General features: G+C 41.1%; 2 protein-coding genes across 2 annotated transcripts; both read left to right on the forward strand.

Annotated features, from left to right (window-relative positions):
• The first annotated feature begins 806 nt into the window (after positions 1-806).
• eaf2 (ELL associated factor 2) lies at positions 807-5,776 on the forward strand. The gene is made up of 6 exons (XM_070837894.1): positions 807-974; positions 1,410-1,504; positions 1,727-1,863; positions 2,147-2,355; positions 2,947-3,183; positions 3,950-5,776. The coding sequence occupies exons 1-6, from the start codon at positions 872-874 to the stop codon at positions 3,991-3,993; spliced, it is 825 nt and encodes a 274-aa protein (XP_070693995.1). The 5' UTR covers positions 807-871; the 3' UTR covers positions 3,994-5,776.
• Positions 5,777-7,717: 1,941 nt separating this feature from the next.
• Positions 7,718-16,540, forward strand: cyp27a3 (cytochrome P450 family 27 subfamily A member 3). Its single transcript, XM_070837893.1, has 9 exons — positions 7,718-7,978; positions 9,440-9,630; positions 10,555-10,754; positions 11,729-11,926; positions 12,981-13,144; positions 13,433-13,599; positions 13,752-13,833; positions 14,611-14,817; positions 16,165-16,540. The coding sequence occupies exons 1-9, from the start codon at positions 7,718-7,720 to the stop codon at positions 16,309-16,311; spliced, it is 1,617 nt and encodes a 538-aa protein (XP_070693994.1). The 3' UTR covers positions 16,312-16,540.
• The last annotated feature ends 4,654 nt before the right edge of the window (positions 16,541-21,194 follow it).

The raw sequence follows: 21,194 nt of genomic DNA on the forward strand, positions 1-21,194 counted from the left end.
ACAATAATGACAAAAGAGAAATGTAAATAAGTTATAGTAATGAGTTATGTATAAGTTATAGAGTTATAGATAGTTATATATTATATAATATGTTATATTAGCCTTAGACTAAATGTAATCTGTCGACGGTGGCAAGATGCTTAACAGTGATTCTAAAAATAGGATAAAAGAACAAGACTCACTCATACAAAAGAGCATAATATCAAATAGCAGGCACCAGACAGAACAGTGAAGTACACATGCACCAACAGGTAATGAGACAGTAAAACATATGTAGATATTTAGCTGAAGAATTCCAAAAACAAGGCTGTAAATGAGATTATCTCACAGCAAAAACAGAGTTAAGTCTAGTTTTTCTAGTTCAAACAACATTATGAAGAACATAAACTGTTGTTTACTTGATGAGCATCACCTGTTTTTGTTAAAAATCTGTTTACATGTTTATTTGTTTACTGACTACATCTTGCAGCCAGTTTTAAACCACATGGTCTGTTCTCAGCGGCCTATTATCAGAGGAAAAGTGGACCATTGAGTTCATCTTTGAGCCTGTCTAACATTCAGATTTTCTTTAGAATCAATAATTTGATAAAAAAGAAAGTCTGAATCAGATCAAATCAATAATATAAACTGGTTGAAACAGGGCATCAAACAGCACAGATCACGTGATATTTGCCCTGCAGATGCCCTGTCATTACGAAATCATGATTGACAGGCGGTTAAACCAACCAGACATGGGAACGGTGCTCTTGGCCAATCGGAGCGAAGAGGAGGCGGGGCTTAGCGTTGCCAATGAGGTGGCCAGAGATGTGCCGTACATGGTAATCGGATAAAAAAGAAGAGCAGAAAGTTTACAGCGTATGAAACTCTCACAATGAATGGAACAGCGTATTCCCACTTTGACAACCAAGAGCATGTCCTGAAATTAGGAGAGACGTTTGAGAAACGCCCTAAAAGCGCCTACCACACAGTGCGATGTAAGTGGGGATTTTTGAATCACCGGGAAATGTCCGGCTTTAACTGTAGCTAGGTAGCTAGCATGCTAGTTAGCTAGTTTTAACTGGAAATCCGAAGGCAGATGTTTGACTTGTAGACGTTGTTAGCCGCCTCGCCTGTCCCTGTGTGTCCGTCTACTGTCGGCCCTTTTCGAGTTTATAGTCCTATATTTTCTCTGTTGTCTTCAGAAGTTAGTTAACGCTCAGCTTTCACAAACCGTTGGAGCTCCAGCTGTCAAAGTGCTAGCTAACATTAGCATCGCGTCAATCTGTACGCTAGCACCATCTGGTGGTACCGGTAGACAACTGCAGGCGCAGTGTTTGTACAATATTTACACATTTAACAGTGTTGTTAATGTTTAGCATGTAATATATGTCTGTACAAATACGTAATTTTGTTTGTTTGTGTTGGCACAGATGACTTCAAACCGGCCTCCATTGATACAACATGTGAAGGGGAGCTTGAAGTGGGCAAAGGAGAGCAAGTCACTATAACTTTACCCAATTTAGAGGTCAGTGTTTGTTCTTCCAAAATCTTTCTGTCCGCCAGAAATATGTGTGGATATTTGGGGTTTTACCACAAACCATGAATGAGGGAAGTCATGTCCTCAACCTAGAGGGTGTCATATTTACATTTTTGGTTTATAGATAAAGAATCTAGCAAAGAGTTTTATTTCTGGAGTGATGAAAAAGCCTTCATACTGTGTTGACTGTTTTATATTTTCTATTTTAAGGGTTCAAGTGCTCCAGTGACCGTATTCAAGGGATCCAAGAGGCCGTACATGAAAGAGTGCATCCTAATTGTGAACCATGACACAGGAGAATACAGACTGGAAAAACTCAACAGCAATATAGCTGTGAAGAAGACCAGGTGGGCTATAAAGTACTTATGTTACTGTTGTTTGCTTTTGTTTGGTATTTCTTCAACAAATTATGCCGTCTGTGATCACCATGGTCCAAGTCCACAATGAGATGAATTAGAATTACTGGTGCTGGATTAGTTCATGTCACATCATCACATCTCCTCAGATGTATCTTTGAAAAGGGAGTTGGAAAAACACTCTAGTTCATATTGTACTTGTTTTAAACTTGTGCAGCATTGTGATAGGAACATTCTTCACGCCTTTACTTTACGTGTCCATGTGCGTTTCCAGGGCTGAGGGCAGCAGTAAGATCCATTCTCGCCTGGAGCAGCAGACCAGCCGTCTGAGCCAGCAGGTGAAGACGGGCAGCGGCAGCGGCAGCAGCAGCAGCAACAACAACAACAGCAGCAGCAGCAGCAGCAAGACCTCAACCAGCTCCAAGAGCTCCCCTCCCAAAGAGAAGACATCCCCAGCATCCCCCATGGACGATATCGAGAGAGGTAACACAGTGACGGACACAGTGTCTTTCATTAGCAGTCACATCTCACAGTGTGGCCACGGGTCTTTAAAGAGTTTGGCTGGTTAATATTTGTCCAAATTCACTGATGTTTGGGCAAATGACGAACTTTAAAAGTGGCAGTAAACAGTCAATCTGTTCATCTGTTTATTTAAAAGCCATTTATAAGCTGTAAACCAGAGAACCACAATAATCCAGCGCTCTAAATGAGCCTCAGCAGAGAAAGAGGTGTTCGACCTTATTCGCCTCATTCAAACTGAGGCTGTGAGACAACTGTACTGATCGATCTCATTAAGGACAAATACAGTTTTTCACACTAATAAACATGTTCTTTAACCAGTTACTGTCATTTTGCTGCACTTGAACTGACAAGATATGTACTCAGAAGAGTGAGCCTATATTTTCACATTTAATGTTCATTTTAAAGAGTCTGTCTTGAATTGAACCAGCTGTTACACGTAGACACCCTGATCTCTTTTTGGTTGAGGATTCTGGATGAGATTGTTTTGCTACTCAGGTAAATGACTGCTTTGTTTTATTTAATCGGCACTCTTTTTCTTCTCTCTGTGTACAGAGCTGATGGCCGAGGCGCGGGTCATGGACCAGCTGAGCAGCGGCGACAGCTCCTCAGACTCCAACAGCTCGTCGTCCTCCAGCAGTGACGACAGCTCCAGCAGCAGCGACTCAGAAGACGAGCGGACCTCTGCGCCACCCCCTGCCCCGGCCAACCACAGCATGCCTATCATCAACACCGGAGCCAACACCAACAGCTGCCACCAGGAGAGCGGAGGAGGACTCATGAACACGCTCAGTGAGTAGCCCCGCCAGCTCCATCTTACTGTGTGAGGTGGCTGATCTCCTTTTTTACATCTTCTTCTTTACACTGAAGTGATTCCAGCCAGTTGCTCTTAAATCTTTCTGATAAACTATGAAAGCAGCAGCTTCTCAGCTTCACTTTTCCTCAACCAGACACTCCTCTAAACTTTATCAAACCAAAGTTTCATGGAAGTAAGTGTCACATTATTGCTTCATGAACATTTTCCATGTTCAGAGGCATTCAGCAGTCTGTTATTTCTGCATAGTAGACTGTTGCAACGTATAACAGACCGTCGCTATGGACTGTTCTGATAGCAGAAGCCATAAAATCATTTTTTAATGAATAAAATTGTCTGAAACTGTTTCTTTAGTCCAAAGCCATGTAGTAAGTGGAATAATGTACAGCGAGTGACGGCATCATTGCAAAACGAACCCACCCCAGGATGATTCTTGAGCCTGCATCACCCTGCTGGGGTTCGTTTTGCAATAATGACTCCACTCGCTGTACATTATCCCTCACAAAATAATCTAGGTCAACCACAGAAATTTCCCTTTTTGCATGTGACTCTCTATTATTACTTTCATGTCTTTTTGTTTAGTTTTAATCTCCAAGTCCAAAACTAAAGTTGATACCACCTCTCTGAATGTAATGTCATGTATTTGTTTGGTATAAAGACACAAATGACATGAGGCGTAATATTAAACAACACTAAAAAAACTGCAGACGTAGTACGAAGATCGTTTTGCTGCCTGTGTTGCAGAGAACGACCTCCAGCTGAGTGAATCGGGCAGTGAAAGTGACTAGAGGACGTCTGCCTGCCCGACGGCATCAGGAGGATCATCAGTGAGGAGCAATGGAGCCGCACACAGACCTCGACAGCGTCCTGCTTCCTTTAATGTGGGACTGTTTTCTCTACACATCCACAGTTCACCTCCAACTTACAATTTGTTGCTTCTCTGCCAAAAGAAAAAAAAAAAAAGTTAAGTCTTAAGTCCCATTTATCGCTTTCTTTGTATGTGTGAAGACTGTATGTTAAACAGATGCCTTAGTTCAAAGAGACGTGATGTGGGAGGTCTGAGAGAAGCGGGACATTACGACAAACTATCAGCAGCGTGTTCGTCTCACTGGATGAAACACGCGTGTGGTTAAACCGACCAAACGTGACGTCGATGTTTCGGTTGTCGTAAGCCGCCGGGACCTTCTGCATACTAGCTTAGCAACACTAGAACATTTTGTTGTGCCTTAGGTCACATGTCGTTTAGTAGCTTCGGTTCGCCTTCATTAGTTTGATCGGAGACATTAATCTGTCAGAACAGAGATTAAACATTTCTTTTTTTTGTTTTTAGGATGAGCAACGCTGATATGAGTTGCTGTAAAGTTAGCGGTAGAGCCTTTTGCTTTGGATTAGTGAAACCCAGCTGCAGCACAACAACATCCTTTTATTTAAAGCTGCGCTAGTTAAAATACTGTTTAGGCCAGAAATAATCTGTTATGGCTAAAGTGAGGGGTAAACATTTGGTTATTAACTCACCCCGACGCCACAGATCAGCCTTATTGTTAATTTTGTAACTGTGTTTCTTGCAACCTGAGGAATGCAAATCCAATATTCACTCTCCATTTTTGCTCTGTTTTGGTCTTAACCAACCACTGAGAGAAATATCAGGTCCTTTAGCTGCTAGACGCTGCACTGCTTTCACCAGATAGTTGCTAACTTTGTTCCACACTGGGCAGGTTGTGCACAGTGAGTCTGTCAGATATTTTATGGCAGAAATCTGCTGCCTGCTGTGACTGGAATCAGGCGGAAAAAGCAGAGTTTGTTGGCAAGAATCCCAAAACAATAAGCCGCAAACATTCTGTAGCGCCTGAGGAGAGAGAGAGAGGAGGGCGGTAGTTATCTGTGGTTTCATAACTACAGGAGAGTCCCTTTGGCATTACCCCTGGTCATTTTATTCAGTGTTAATATAGAAATATTGATTATTGCAGCTTTAAGAATCAAGATGTCTCTAAAACCTTGTTTATTGTGATATTTCAGTGTACAAGTGGGTCTGATTTCTGGCAAAGTAGTGCACTAGTACTCAGTTGACTCAGTTAGGGTCGTGCTTTGTAGCTTTAAACCTGCAATACTTGAATCTGATTATTTATATTTCAAAATATACTCGACCAACAGTGAATTGCTTAATATATTTTATATGTAATTCTAATAGCAAAGCAATTGGAAGTGCAGTTAAGTGTGAACTGTATTGCCTAACAAGCCAGACGCTTTGACGCTGCACCTCCGTGTGAGTCTTTCAGGACTTGGTGTGCCTTTCTGTTGCTTGCCTTGCCTGTTCTCACGCAGGCCCTTCTTGTTTTGTCGAGCCCCATATCACTGCTGAGCTGTCTAAGCAAACCGGAAGCTGCTGCAGCTGCTGCTGCTGCTGGTCGCGACCCAGCGGACTGACGCAGCGAGAGACTGAGGTGCAGATGTCTTTTGAATTTGACGAGTCGATGACCTGTTGAGCCTTCAGGAGAACGGTGGGCTCAGAGCATCATTTGTAAACTATTCAAGAGCAATTTCTTTGTAGAAAAATAAAGATTTTAATAGCTATTTTGTGCTTTTTGTGTGTGTGTTTAAACATCATCTTCCTTCCTCTCGATCTCTTTCCAAGCAGCTAGAATCTGGAAGCCCTCATGGTTTGACTTGGTCCCGTTTAAGAGGAGCAACAAACTCATCAGTCGACGTTTCCTGATGTACAGAACGGTGGAAATGAACCGTGTGGGTTCATCCTTGATAAACTCAGACCACACAGATGTTTCTGAACTGGGTCGCTTTATATGATCGATTGATTGATTCGGTTATTTTCCTGTCCTGCTAACAATGCTCATCGGTTTACAGGACACCTTAATTCTTTTAATTTAATTACAAATTTTTTCAGTTTTCAGTCTTAAACAAAATATTCTACCTTCTTTCTTCGGCAGAGAAAATCTGCAATAAAAAAAAAAAAGTTTTTCCATATTCATCCACCTAAAAGAAATCAGCAATAACGGAGGACATTTTACTAAAAAGAACAAAAAAAAAAAGCCTCTTTCTCACTTCCACATAACAAAGTCTGTTATGTGGAGTACAGATGGTGTTCAGCCCCTAAAAGAGAATATCACTGTGGTCAAACCAGCCACATCCATAAAACACGACCTGTGATAGAAGCTCATGCTGCTTTGTTGTCTGGAGCTAAAGGCTGAAATGCTTCTGAATGGTTGTGACGTGTGCGACCCGACATCTTCCCACCTCCCACATGCTCACACAGATTTAGAGCAGAACAGAGAAATCTAAGCAGTAAAAGTCAAACCCCTAAAACACACACACACACACACACACACACACTCAAAGACTGGCTCCCTGCTGGATGAAGTGAGGAAGTGACCTCAGTGTGATTCCCCTGCTGGGTGTGTCTCTCACTGAGTAAACAGGATGCCGTATGTGAACACTTGCAGCATAAAGCTTAAGCAACACAAATACAAACCAAAGAGGAAACAGTGATCTACTCTATCTGGTTTAATGCAATGATGATATGATAAATGTATATTATATAAGCACAAAAACATAATGTTAAGAATTATAATTATAAGAATTAATAGTTATTTAATTTATTTATCCACTGAACTGAATATCAGTCAGGACTCTTGATTGATTGTGATTTATTTTGGCAGTGAGTCTGTTTTTTGTTACCAAAAAAAAACCCCAGAAGGAATTCATTTCTTAAACCTGCAGCTTTGGATTCAAACTGTAATAATAACAAGGATCAAAGTTCAATTCTTGGCTTAGTTGTGTGGCAAAAAAAACTTAATTCAAAGTCCTCTTACTTGGTTTTGCTGGAGCTTTCATACCTTCCAGGTCAACATGCTGCCATGTGAGTACAAACAGGCTTTTTTGTTTTAATCTCTTGAATGTGTGAATTTAGATTTAGTGGATTAAAGGTTAAAAGTTGGGTTTTACTTTTCTTTTTTTTAATTAAGTTCAGTGTCCCAAAGGTTGATCCAGATCCATAATATTAGATAAGATTCATCTTTATTGGTCGTGTTTGTATCAATTGCTGCACAGTGATGTTTTAATATACATTTATATGATATATTTTAGTAATAGGTTTTATTTGTGTTGTGCTAAACAAGTTAATTAATGTTTGATTTGAATTCAAACCTGCATTTTGCAACATAATGTGGTTTCACATCTGTTCTCGTTATTATCTAGTTATTATCTTCCTCCTTGTCAGTGTTTTGGTTCGTTTTGTAAATGAGTTTAAAGTAAAGAGGGATGAATTAAACACCACAGGATTCTGTATCACCTTCTCATTTACATCCATGATCTTAAGTATTGATAGAAAAAAACACAACGCCACGTGTGATCACTTTACGACAGTGTCCAAGTCCACTCAGAGGCTGGGGCATATGAGCAGAGTGCTGCGCGCAAAGAGCCACAATAATCAGCCTCCGCATTCAAGAGGAACCCGAGCCTGTCCGGACTTGAGACTCCTCACACATACACGGAAATAAAATGTTCAGCAAAGCCGTGGTGAGCCTGAGGCTGAGCCGGCGGCAGTGTGAGGGGGTCCGGAGCGCGGCGGCGGGGCTCAGTCCGCTGCTTTATGGAGACGTGCGCCGGCGCAGCGCGGTCTCCACCGCCGGGACCTCCACCACCGTGATGGGTGGAGACGTCAAACTGAAAACCGTGGAAGAGCTGCACGGCCCCAGCTTCCTCACCTCTTTACACTGGATGTTCATTAAGGGCTACTTCCAGACGACGCAGCAGTTGCAGGTAAAAAAAAAAAAAAAAGAGGGATTTGGAGGAAATGTGGGATTGTTTGTTTAGTGGTTGGTGTTTGACTGGCGCTTTGTTGTTTGTGCTCCATTTGACCGAAAGTGCACCTGACCCCCGTGCAGGATTTAACTCTTACAGGAGCCAGACACGCAGACAGTTTCAGTGCATTGGCTTTGCTCCAGAAGATTAATTAATTTACCCAAATTACAATAGAGGTTAACTGGGTTTTTATTTACGCAGCTGGCAGCACTGAAAAATCACGTTTTTATTAAAAATAAATAAATAAATAAATAAATAAAATAATCAGCTGCATCATCTCTGTGCTGACACACAAATATGGGAATGCGCGTGTGGAAGTGACATTACGGTAAAAAAAAATAACTGATTTCAAAATAAAAGCAACAAATAACACAAAATACAATCAATCATGAATGAATGAATGAGAGACTGATGAGAGTTAGTTGCCACAGAATAAGTTCACCTGTCCCTCAGACAGGATCAGGACATTTTGATGCAGAATTTCAAAATTAAAGCCCAAATATGAGTCATCATTCCTCTACATTCAGACTGATATTAAAAAGAAACCTTCTGTCCTTCAGACAGTATCAGGATATGTGAAGTGAAAAATGTGTCCGTGGCAACAGAAGGATTCCTTTTAATATCAGTGTGAATATCGAGGGAAGACGGCTTATATTTGAGAATTTAGATGGTTTTAATTTTGAAATTCCACATCAAATTGTCCTGATACTGTTTGATGGACATCCTGAGGTGGTCTGCTATCAGTCTGAAGTGAAATTAGTCTGTGGCAACAGGAGGTTTCCTTCAAACAAACAAACACATTGTGTATTTCTAAACTTATTATCCATTCATTCATAACTGACATGTATTTTATGCAATGTTGTCACATTTACTGGAATGTTACTTTTATTTTGAAATAAATGATGCTCTTTTACCGTAATGTCCTGTGAACTCTGTGGAGGCTGGTGCACTGGGGTCACTGTGTCTGCAGAGACGAGGTGCTGCTGAATATTTTAAAGGGCCCTTTATCCCATTATCCTCCATTTATTTTGGGGCGGAGGCAGAAAACTCAGAGTCAATAATCTGTGGAAATAAAACCCTGAAATACTCAAATCAAAAATATCTGGTGAGAAATAAACCAGAAAGTGATGGGATTAAACCTGAACAGTTCAGGAAATTCGTTTTTTACATTATTATTATTATTATTGTTGTTGTTGTTATTATAATAATAATAATAATTTTTATTGCTTTATGCTAAACACCACAGTTAGACATTTCGTTACAGGTTCACTAGAAGTAAGTGGTTTCTATGATTTGGGTGAACTGACCCTTTAAGCTTATAGCCTTGTATGAATTGACATATTACACATATGATATTTTTCCACTTCTTTCATGTATTTGAACCTGTAATAATCAATTAGACAACTGATCACCTCTCAGATTGAGCACACCAAGATCTACGGCCCCCTGTGGAAGTCAAAGTTCGGCCCCCTGGTCGTCGTGAACGTGGCCAGCGCCGAGCTGATCGAGCAGGTGCTGAGGCAGGAGGGGCGACACCCGGTCCGGACAGAGATGCCCCACTGGAGGCGCTACAGAGAGCTCAGGAACCTGGCCCACGGACCCCTGACAGAGTAAGTGAAGCGCTGAGTCCCAGACCAGACTCCATGTTAATCCTGAGCAGGTTTTGATGATACAGTGGAAAAGTCTGGACCTGCAGCCCGTTCTTTGCCTTCGGGTACAGATATCACCAACAGCTTCATAAAATGATACAAAGACGTGCACAGGCCGTAAATTACTTTGTGCTGACTAATGGCAGCTGGTTCTTCGCTGGTATTCAGTTTTTCCTGCTGCACTTGTTGAGGCAGCGCTCGTCACTGCTGTGTTAGACAGGTCTGCTGTCTGAGAGCGCAGGAACCAAATGTTCTCCTCTCTGTGCTGTGAAGTGTTTCACCACTCCTGTCTTTGTCTACATGTCTCTGGATAAGACAGCTGGGTAGTAAGAACAAGGCGTTCTTCTTTATTTTTCTTATTCTCACTATAAACCGTGCAAAGAGTGATAGCAACAGTGCTTTAATCCGTCTGTTAATACTTTTTAACTTGCCTGTCCCGTCTCTGGCACTCATCCCCAACACCTTTCAGCCTCAAACATTTAAATATGAGTCACAAAGATATAATAATACAGATTTTGTGAGTACAGTACAGTGTGTTTGTAATAGTTTCTGGAGAGTGATGGAGCTCATCAGGCTTTGATACACAAAAACTATTTGTTAGTAGGATTCATTGTTGGTTGTTTTGGTGTTTTTTTGGTGGGATTTACTGATGAAATAAGAAATATAGAGTCTGAAATCTGAATAATACATTTCCATTTAGAGTAAAGCATCATTTCAAAGCTTTTCTCTACTTCTAAACCACTCGTAAACTCTTTTAACCTCAGAACAACTAAATGAGTTGCTTCAGTTTGACTAGTGTAAGTATTAAACAGCTCTATTGTCCTCCTATTAATCTAATTATCTATATCAATCCTCCTCTTCCCTCTTATTAATCCTCCTTTGTAGATTGGGGGCCGAGTGGCAGCGCATCCGCAGCATCCTGAATCCTCGGATGCTGAAGCCCAAACACGTCTCCTCCTACACCCACACCATCAACGACGTGGTGACGGACTTCATCGACAGAGTGGCCCGGCTGAGGGACGCCACGGGCCGGGGAGTTGTGGTCAATGACGTGACCGGCGAGCTCTACAAGTTTGCTTTTGAAGGTGAGCAGAGAACGAACCAGTGACATGTTTGCATTGAATCAGCTGTGGAAACTCGTCACTGTTTAGATTAAGATGTGACCTTACGTGGGTGGAAGAAACTGCACACTAACTGTAATGATTTCAACAACACATTGAGCTCTTTATGTGGCTGCATCAGAGCGTTAGGCTGCTGATTAGGCAGCCGATTAGATAAAGGTGAGTCTGACCTTGGTGCCTTATATGAGACCGCAAAGATAAGTTCAAGGACATTATGTGACCTTTAATCAAAGTAACTGCACATCAGGAGCATGTGGATGTTAAAATATTTGCTTCTTAGTAGTTAAATAAATAGTTAATGACAGCATTTGGACTGGAAACAGGCGGAAACAGATCACCTGAAGCTCAGTCTGAAGCTGAAATCCTCCCACCAGCACCGTTACAGCTCGCTAAGTAAAATGTTGTGTCTCCTTAGTTTAATTTGCACGAAGAGGCAAAGCAAGATAGACGATATATTCCTAAATAATCCTTCCTCCTGCAAGTAGACATCTAAATATCCCTCGCTGACCAAAGACAACAGCTTCTCCTGTTTCCACATGACCCCCCTGTGCACAAAGCCAGCTTCATAAATAAACTGTTCTCCCAGTTTTGGGGGGGGGGAAGAACTCGACTGGTCTGCACCTTAACTCCATCCAACACCGTTGGAATGAGCAGGAATGCAGATCATGAGCCAGGTCGTCATCACCAGCACCAGTGCTGGACCATATTAATCCTCCTGTGGCTGAAAGGGAGCAGATTCCTGCAGCCAGGTTCAAAATCTGGTGGAAAACCTGAAATCAGGCTTTAGGTTGACATGTTCCACAATCAGTTAGGTGTCCACACACTTATGACGACAGTGTATGTTATATTAAATCACTTTTAAATCATCTTTTCTGAGCTGTGACGGTCAGAGAAGCCAAACAGCCTCCTCTGCATGACTGCTTCGTCTTTCCACGCAGGGATCTGCTCGGTGCTGTTTGAGACACGTCTGGGCTGCATGAACGACGTGGTGCCCGAGAAAACCCAGAAGTTCATCTTCTCCGTGGGGGAAATGTTCCGGCTCTCCCATGTCGTCATCCTCTTCCCCAAGTCCACCTGGCCCTACCTGCCCTTCTGGAAACAGTTCATGGCAGTCTGGGACAATCTCTTCAAAGTCTGTGAGCAGCTCTGCTTTCACTCAGCGAGTCATTCTGTCATTCTGTCGCTGCTCAGATGATCAATATCTGATGAGATATCAACCCCATGATCCCTGTTTCAGATAGTTGAAAGACTTTTTCACACTATATGACAAGATATTTTTTATTTCTCAGCCATTTCTAAAAAGCTATTTGATACTTACAAACACATCATGTTTTCTTATGGCTGCACTTTCTATCAAATAGATTATCAGAAATCTAAAATCCTTTTCTTTGACACACTCACTAATGCACCAGTTGTTTTATGATAACATCAGGATTATCAATATAGGTATTCAACAGTGTTCGCTGTAGTTAATGGTTTCTATAATTCAAGCCAGTGTCTTGAGCTTGTTTCTTGATTTTCATTCTGTATAGAAATCAGTGGAAACCAGCACAGTTTTTGGTAGCAGGTGGTTCTTCATCAGTTTAATACTCAGCATGCTGAGTAGTAATACTGTTACTGTTAAAGTTTCTGCAAAGAAATGATGCTGTATTTGGTATAAATTCTATTTTACGACTGTCAAATGTACAAATGCAGCAATTCTAGGTCAAAAACTGTCATAAACAAAACAGTAATTTATATCAAAAACACTAATTAATATTATTTTTCCTTTAGTAGGTATTAAACTGTACAAAACATATGAGACACTATATAATAAGATAATGAGTTTTTGATGAATTATTTTAAATTTTAACATGCTTTTCTGCAGACTGAGACATGTTTAACCCCTCAGGCTCTTTAAACCTCTTTAAAAAACCATTTAACTGACAGTCTGAGTCCCCAAAAACACACCCTGTGTGGCTCCTGTGGCCTCTGAACAGCTGATCAGTTCACCTTGCCTCCAACCCGGGTGGAGTTAGTGCTACGGGTCCCTCAGCAGCACTTTCTCTCCCACTAACCCATTACTGACAAAAGAGATGGAGCTCAGGTTTCATGGCCATTATTCAGCTTGCATATCAAACCCAAAGGTCTGTGTCCTTTTGTTCTCCCGTGAGAAATGAAAACCACTTGTTTCCTCTTGTGTGTCGATAGCTGAGGAGCTGGTGCTAAAGAAAATGGAGGAGATCCGGGAGAAGGTGAACCTGGACGAGGAGATGGAGGGAGCGTACCTCACACACCTGCTGCTCAGCGACCAGATGACGGTCACCGAGATCCTGGGCAGCATCACTGAACTCCTGGTGGGGGGAGTCGACACAGTAAGTGGATCCAGTGAGTGACAGATTTAGTGCACAGTAGTGGACTTTTCCCACTTGTGGTTGTTGTTAGTGGCTTAAAGGACAGATGTTGCTGTGCCTGTCATCCTAACTGCTTTAACCACATTTCAAGTCAGGCAGTTTAGACCTGCTTCATGTTTAATACAACCACTGAAGTGTTGAAACAGCAGTTTTATGTAAACTGAAAGTGTCCAGCGCTCACTGAGAGGTCACCAGACTGAGACATTACATCAAAAAGAAGATAACAATGTGTGTTCGTCCGTGTCGCAGACCTCCAACACTGTCTCGTGGACTTTGTACCACTTGGCGAAGGAGCCAGAGATCCAAGAGCAGTTATACCAGGAAGTGATAAGTGTTTGCCCCGGAGACAAGGTGCCAACCAGCGAGGACATCGCTCAGATGCCGTACCTGAAGGCCATCATCAGAGAGACGCTACGGTTAGATGTTACTGCAGCAGCTGTGTGTTTGTGTATGTTTGGAGGAAGAAGCAGAACTTCACCAGACTGAACAGTCCACCGCGTGCCAGAGTCCTAGTGTGTAATCGCTGATTGTGCCGGACAAACAGATGACTGTATTCTCTGGTCACCAGGCTGTATCCAGTGGTTCCTGGAAACGCTCGCTTCACCGTCGAAAACGAAATTGTGGTGGGAGATTATCTCTTCCCTAAAAGGGTGAGACTCATGTCAGACACAACACAAGTCCTAAACCTCATCCAGATATAAACATAAACACAAGAACTTACAGTTTACACAGTCCAGGTTTCTCCCTGTGTCCTTTTCACTCAGCGTCACACTGTATTTATGTGCTCAGTTCCACAGTACGTGCAGCACGAAGTGTGTTCACAATGTATAGGGGACAAGACTAATTTAATTCTTTATCTTTGGAGTTCCTCAGTGCCGCTCAGAGGAAACAGGAAACAGTTAAAATACATGACAGGAGGTCAAATATGGAGATGTTTACTTACATTAAGTGTTTTTTAATCTTCATTGTTAGGACGTTCTTATTTTTGTTGTTTTCAGTTTATTTCCGAGATGAAATGTATAGTGAGTCCATATGTGAGCTGTGTGGTTTGTACACTATCTGTACAACTAAAACTAGAAGAACTAAAACAAAATACTTGAAAAGTGTCGATATAATTGGGCTGTTTTTTTCTTTGTGGCATGTTTTTCACTCGTGCGTCTGTCACCTCAGATCATCTTGTGGAGTGAAGTGCAGGAAAGCAGAGGTGCTCCCTCTGCAGTAACATAAATCATGTGGTGCTGTGATACCCTGTCGTGTTTTGTGGAGGCAGTGGATCATAAATACAGCCTGTTGAACAATTTCCTGTCAGTAGCCACAAGACATTAACACCAATGCCTCACATTTATTGACAGGCTTGCAACATTTTACTCTCCTAATGAAAACCTCAGTATTATATTGTAACAGCCCCCCCCCCCCCTCCTCCACAGACGCTGTTCCACCTGTGCCACTACGCTGTGTCCTATGATGAGAATATTTTCCCTGACCCCCACACCTTCCTGCCGCAGCGCTGGCTCAGAGTCGCGGAGGAGAGGTCCAGGCAGCACCCGTTCGGGTCGGTGCCCTTCGGGTTCGGGGTCCGGGCGTGTCTGGGCAGACGGGTGGCTGAGCTGGAGATGTATCTCCTCATGTCCCGGGTAAGAACGTCACACTGCTGTTGCAGCCAAGCTCATGGATGAGCGTCTTGTCAGCAGGAAATATTTAGATATTAGACAGTAAAATTTAGTAAAACAATTAAGTTGCCAACCTGAAAGTTTTGTACTTTGAGTAAAATGTCACATTTTCAAGGAGTTAATACTCCTGTCATACTTAAAGGAGGTTGGTTGTCAGGAACAGATGGGAAGGACCCAAAAGCAAAGGTGTGCCAAACAAAACATATATAGATAATAATAATAATAATAATAATGATAATGTATAAGTATATAGATACAGGTTTATGACCAAAATTAGCACATTAAAATAAAAATTAAATGAAATAAAAACTCTATTTTAGTCCCAACAACATTTCTTACAAGGTCTATTTATGAATAAGACATCATGAAATATATATTTTAGATCTTATCTTAAAACACTTTTTATTTTCTTTTTCCACATGAGATCATATGAAACGTGTTTAACCGCTGCAGCAGTAACATACAGTTACAGTAACAGTTAGATGGAAACATTAACATAACACAGTTCAAGCAAACTAGGTTCAAACATCAGGACAGGTGTGTGAGGGGAAGGCTGATGAGGACAGTGAGGACAGGTGAGGCAAACATGGAACAGGTGCAGGAGAAAACACACAAGAGGAGAAAACAGGTGGATCATGACATTTTAGTGATTTTGCAGTTTGTGTCTTATTTTTTACTGTTTTCATCAGTGGGTTTGACTCCTGCAGCCCCCGAACAGCTCCCTCTGCTTCCACTCCCTGGAAATCAGTTATTTTTTAGCCACATTCGGAGAGCAGTGTTGACCTGCGGTGGCTGTCTGACCAGAGCACAGCTGCTCTGCTTTTATAGATCTTCGATAAAAAAACACAAATCAGTCGTCTGACTTTGGACTCAGACTCAGTCGTAATTCAGTGGGCTGATTAATCATTAACTGGAAGAAGGAGCACGGTGGTGCAGCGGTTAGAGCCGTCGCCTCGCAGCCAGAAAGGGTTCGAATCCGCTTGCTGGCAGGTTTGTGGTTTGAACCTCAGATCTCTCTGTGTGGAGTTTGTATGTTCTCCCTGTGCATGCTGGGGTTTTCTCCTCCCACAGTCCAGAGACATGCAGGTGAACTGGTGACTCTAAACTGCCTGCAGGTGTGAGTGGTCGTTTGTCTCTATGTGTCCCGTTATTAACTGGTCCAGGTGTCCCAGAGTCAGCTGGGATTGGCTCCAGCCCCCCTGTGACCCTGAAGGATAAACAGTATAGACGATGAGCTGCATGAAAATGTATTTTCATGTATTCTACCTGAACACATTCTTCTTTTTCTTTCTACCTTTTTAAATTTCATAGTTGATAAAGCGGTACGAGGTGCGGCCGGATCCTGCAGGAACCACGGTCACGGCGATCACCAGAACTCTACTTTGCCCCGGGAAGCCAATCAACCTGCAGTTTCTGGACAGAAGAGTCGAGCAGGGAGCGGCAGGAGTTCCTCTGTGAGCTGTTTTAGTATTCATGCCGTGTTGCCTGCCTGTCACCAAGCACTTAACAGAGCGATCACGTCATTAGGACTGGCTGGAATGCATCTAAACTGTGGCGTGAAAAAAACCAAGCTGGCTGAAGATGTGGAAGGTTGTGCAGCAAAGAGTGTGTTTCTGTGTGTATAGATGTTTTGTAAATATGAATCCTGTAACACTTACAAGGACACTTGTCCTCCTTTAGTTTCACTTCCACAGATGAGTCCAGAGTCCAAACATGATTACAGTACGGCCCACCGGGTCTGTTCTCTGTGCGTCCTCCTCACGACACTGTGTGTTTACTTCACCTTTCCACAACACAAAAGTACATACGTGCAGCTCCTGCAGGCCAAATCTTATTACGTTATAAGATTATTGTGTTATTCTATATTTTTCTTATTGTCAAGACATTCTTTGAAAAGGCCAAAGTCAGTCTGTTTCTGTGTCAGTTCCTACGGAGACAGAATACATCAACAACCTGAATCTTGAAATAGAATATAGATTTTCCTCAGTAGTGTCCTACAACAAGCAAACTTTACTAAAACAGGAGGAAATAGTTCATTTCTTCACAACCAACAGATAAATACACTTCAAATAGCAGCAGATGGTGTTTGTGGTCAAAATAAACTGCGGTGTGTGTGTGTGTTAATGCAGGAACATGTTTCTAGCTCTGGAGGATGTATCAGGCTTTGTGCACACACACAGACATTTGTTAGTAGTTGTGATGTTTTGAATTGGTTAAAATAAGGAAATTATTTGCTACAGCTTATCCCTCACAGAAAACCCTGACCACCTCAGAGCTGTAGTTTGTCCATCAGCGCTGCTGCTTCACGTTGGTTTGGTTCCTTTTAAGTAATTTGACATTTTATTTAACACTATATTTTTACTCTGTGTATCAAAAATCTCCTAGTGTCCATCATACCGACGTGTTCCTCTTGACTGAACTGACTTTTTTTTATTCTTGTCTTTATTGAGAAAACATTCAGAATCAGATGATGATGAATGCTCACAGATCCTGTTGATCTCCTCTGATCGACCGCTTCATTTGGACACATGCGGACATTCAGAGCAGCAATAATAAACTCAAACACGTGAATGAAATAAATCCGGCCTCCTCCCACAGTCCAAAGACATGCAGGTTAGGTTTCCTGCCATATTTCAGTATGTATTTCTTGTACATAAAGAATATTTTTAGTTTTAAAAGAGGTTATAATTGTGATTTGTTTGGTTTGTTATTTGTACAGTGCAGTATTTCACATAATGTCTCAGTGGGTTGAATAATATAAAGTTTCTAAACCAGCACATGCTCTAAAGAGGCTCCCTCCATCTGTGCACATAACATCCTGGGTTTAAGTTTTTGTTTTTTTACCACATATTATTCTCCACTTCCTTCTGATTTCATCTAATAAAGAATGAAATGCTAAAAATGTTACATGCTGAAAGTGTTTCCTGCTTTTATTCTAAACAGGCTTCATATTGGATGAGTGTCAAAGTCAACTGGATCCTTACTGCAGCATGTCTCTCTCTCTCTCTCTCTCTCTCTCTCTCTCTCACACACACACACACATGTTTTCTCTCCATCACTATCTAATAAAGCCATAAAAAGACAAAAAGAAAAAGTATTTCAGTCTTTAGACTAAGACAGAAAAGATGCAGAAAGATCTTGGACAAACAAACAAACTGTAAATAAATTTTACATCTTTTGAATAATTTGTTTCATTCCTATGAAGAGTCATTGGCAGTGGCATTAGAGATTATATCATATATATATATTTTTTAAATGGTTTATTAGGTGCAAACTAACTGCAAAAACAATTCTATTTCAAGTAGTGCATAGTGTGTTAATACAAACATGTAAGAAAAGAAAGACACCACAAACAAACTGTTGTTTCTATTGTTGCCATCGTGGCAAAAAACAAGAATTGTTTTGTCTTTTGTCATCGATATACTTCCATATATATATATATATACACCAGTTCACTTAAGTACAAGTATCTCAAATGTTGTGATAATGAGATACAGTGTGAGACGAGTTTCTTGTAAGATTGTAAAAATATCTTGTTGTAATGTGAAGAGGATCTTGTGGTAATAATGAGAACACAGTGTTCACATTTCCTTTTGGTTTTCTCTCTCAAAATGACCAAACATGAATGATACACACAGATTTACTGCAGTGAACACACGTTTTACTTTGTTGTGCTTTAATGTGCTTTGATTATAATTCACTCCACATACATCATTACCCATAAATCCTTTCTGTGCATGATACAGAACAAAATAAAAGACATGTAGTTTTGTGTTTTGTTGCACACTGTATTCTTTTATCATGCCAGTCGTGGTATCAGTAGTTGTGTTCTCAGTCACAGAAACTCACAGTTACTCTGATTGGACATTTGCCAGAAAACAGCACAACTTAAAACACCAAAATTACACAGTAAATAAAAAAAACTTGGCCTCTTTTTGCAAGAACTGAAAATAAAATCTGGTATGAAAAAGTTCCTTTTCTAAAATACCTGTCAAACACATGGTCTGGTTGTGTTTTTATTCTTGTGTGTCTTCTTCTGCTCGTCAGTTGTGTGTACAGTAACAGATCAATGCTGCCATCTGGTGGACTGGTAGGATTTTACAGAAGACTGATGTAGGCCTCTTTCATTTGTTTACAGGGGAAATAAACATAGAAGAGGGTCCCTGTGCAGATGTTTTGTTTCTTAAGGACTCTTCTGCAGGAGGCAGCAGTGGAATGAAACAAATGACTCTACTTTATTTGAGTATTTCCTTTCTAATGCAATTTTGTACTTATAAATATTGTTCTTTTCTCCACCACGTTGGTTTCCAGCCAGCTTTACTGTTCCTACTCTTCCTGCCCAGTTAATCCATGATGTATCTCCAAATTTTGAATGATTTTGAATTTAAAGTTTTCTGATAAAGTCTTGTTTTATGGGAGTAAATAAATAATTTAAAAAAAACCGTCTGGATCAGCTGGAAAAATGCATCATCACAAAGCTGGAAAACAAACTGTTTAGTCTGAGCTCCTACAAAGTGACTTTCTAGAGAAGTGTGTTTCTTACAGGGCAGCAACAACACAACTGTATGATGATCCCATGGACCATGATGCATTGCTGAAGATGAAACTACCCAAAAGTATATAAAGTAGTTAAAAATTAAAACAACCTTAAACATCTACAGCTGGAAAATGCAACAAACACACAAATGCAGCAGTAAAACTAACCCAGAAACATCAGAAATATACAGGAAAACACTGAAGAGTGCTTTTTTTCTGCATAATTCTTAAATCATTAGTAACTTTGTACATTATGCATACATGTTTTTTGATCTGAGTTCTTGTTCCTCCACTGTTTGTGCATCATGGCAGCTCGTCCCACAGAGCGATGACTGGATCATTAGAGAGGTCACAGGATCATGACTGCAGATGACACTCATTTCCTCTTAGGTTGCTCACTCATTGATCCGTAACGGCCTTTTCTCATCAGTTATGGGCCGCAGCATGAGAGCCATTATGCATGTGATCCATATTTCTGTCGCAGAGCATAGAAATCCTCATCGAGTGCTCGCTGAGTGCATCTCCTCCAGTGTTACCGGAACAGCTGTAATGAGGACAATCAGTCCTTCATAATGGCTCGAATCTGAATTTATGGAAGAACTTCAGAGGGAGAAAGTTTAACAAAAAGTTAGTTATGACACCTCAGTTTTCTCCAGTTTTCTGTGATTTTACTGTGTTTTTTATTCATAAACTGTCGCCAATAAAGTTGGAATAAAATGTTTTTTACCTCTTCTCATGAAATGATTGTGATAATGTGATTTATTCTTGATAAATAAAGTTTATATCTTCTCAACTTTATTGATGAAACTCTTCCAAACATATCACAGTGAAACTTAAACAACAATTAATCTTTGCAAACTGTGGATTCAGGCTTTAACAACATTGGGGTTATTGAACAATTATTCCAACTTTATGGGCAACAGTGTATTTTAGTAGTAGTAGTAGTAGACGTGTTGCTTTATGGGCTGAGAACTAACTAAAGAACTAATTAAAACTATTTAAAGGCCTTTAAACACCTGTATTAAACACCTGGCCAACTGACAACAGGCTGTTTTCCTGATGACAAGTTCACTTTTCAGAGATTCACTGTTGTCTCAGTCAACAAAAAGACTATGAAGCTTTGTTGTGGATTAAACTACACAACAACATGTTAAGTTTTTTTAATGAGCTAAACCTTAAACATAATCTGCAGCAGTAACATAAATCAATAAACATCAAACACCATTTATTTCTGCATAATGAGCATTTTAACTTTTGATACTTTAAAGTTTGTTGAGTGCAGGATGTCTTCTTGCAATGTGAAGTATTTTCTCTGTGTGGTTCTAGTGCTTTTATGCAAATTAAAACATCTGAAAACTTTATTGTTCAGTGACAGACTACACACACACACACACACACACACACACAAACGCACAGACGCATACGTGAGTGCACGTCGCTCATTGTGCAATAAATAGGAATCCATCCGAGGAAAAGAGGCAGAGACTCGGCCAACACTTTCCAGCGTCCATCCCGCCATCAGGTCTGCAGCTCTGAGCTCAACAACGACACTATTGTCCGAGCAGAGAGGCTGCTGGTGCTGCTGCAGCTTCCTCCACAGGACACCAAAACTCTCCTCTGGATGGTGTTTGTGTCTGTTTGGGAGTTTTTCCTTGCAAGAGCTGAAGGCTGCCGAGGCTCACTGGAGGAACAAGTCCAAGTTTTATGGTGGAACATTAACTTTCAGTCGGGTTTAAGAGCTGGAGTGATCGGGGTTGTGCTTTGGGGGCCCTCGGAGTGCGGTGCGGACTTGGATGTGAGTCAGG

Source organism: Pempheris klunzingeri, chromosome 10 (assembly GCF_042242105.1).
Source record: "Pempheris klunzingeri isolate RE-2024b chromosome 10, fPemKlu1.hap1, whole genome shotgun sequence".
Classification (NCBI taxonomy): Eukaryota; Metazoa; Chordata; class Actinopteri; order Acropomatiformes; family Pempheridae; genus Pempheris; species Pempheris klunzingeri.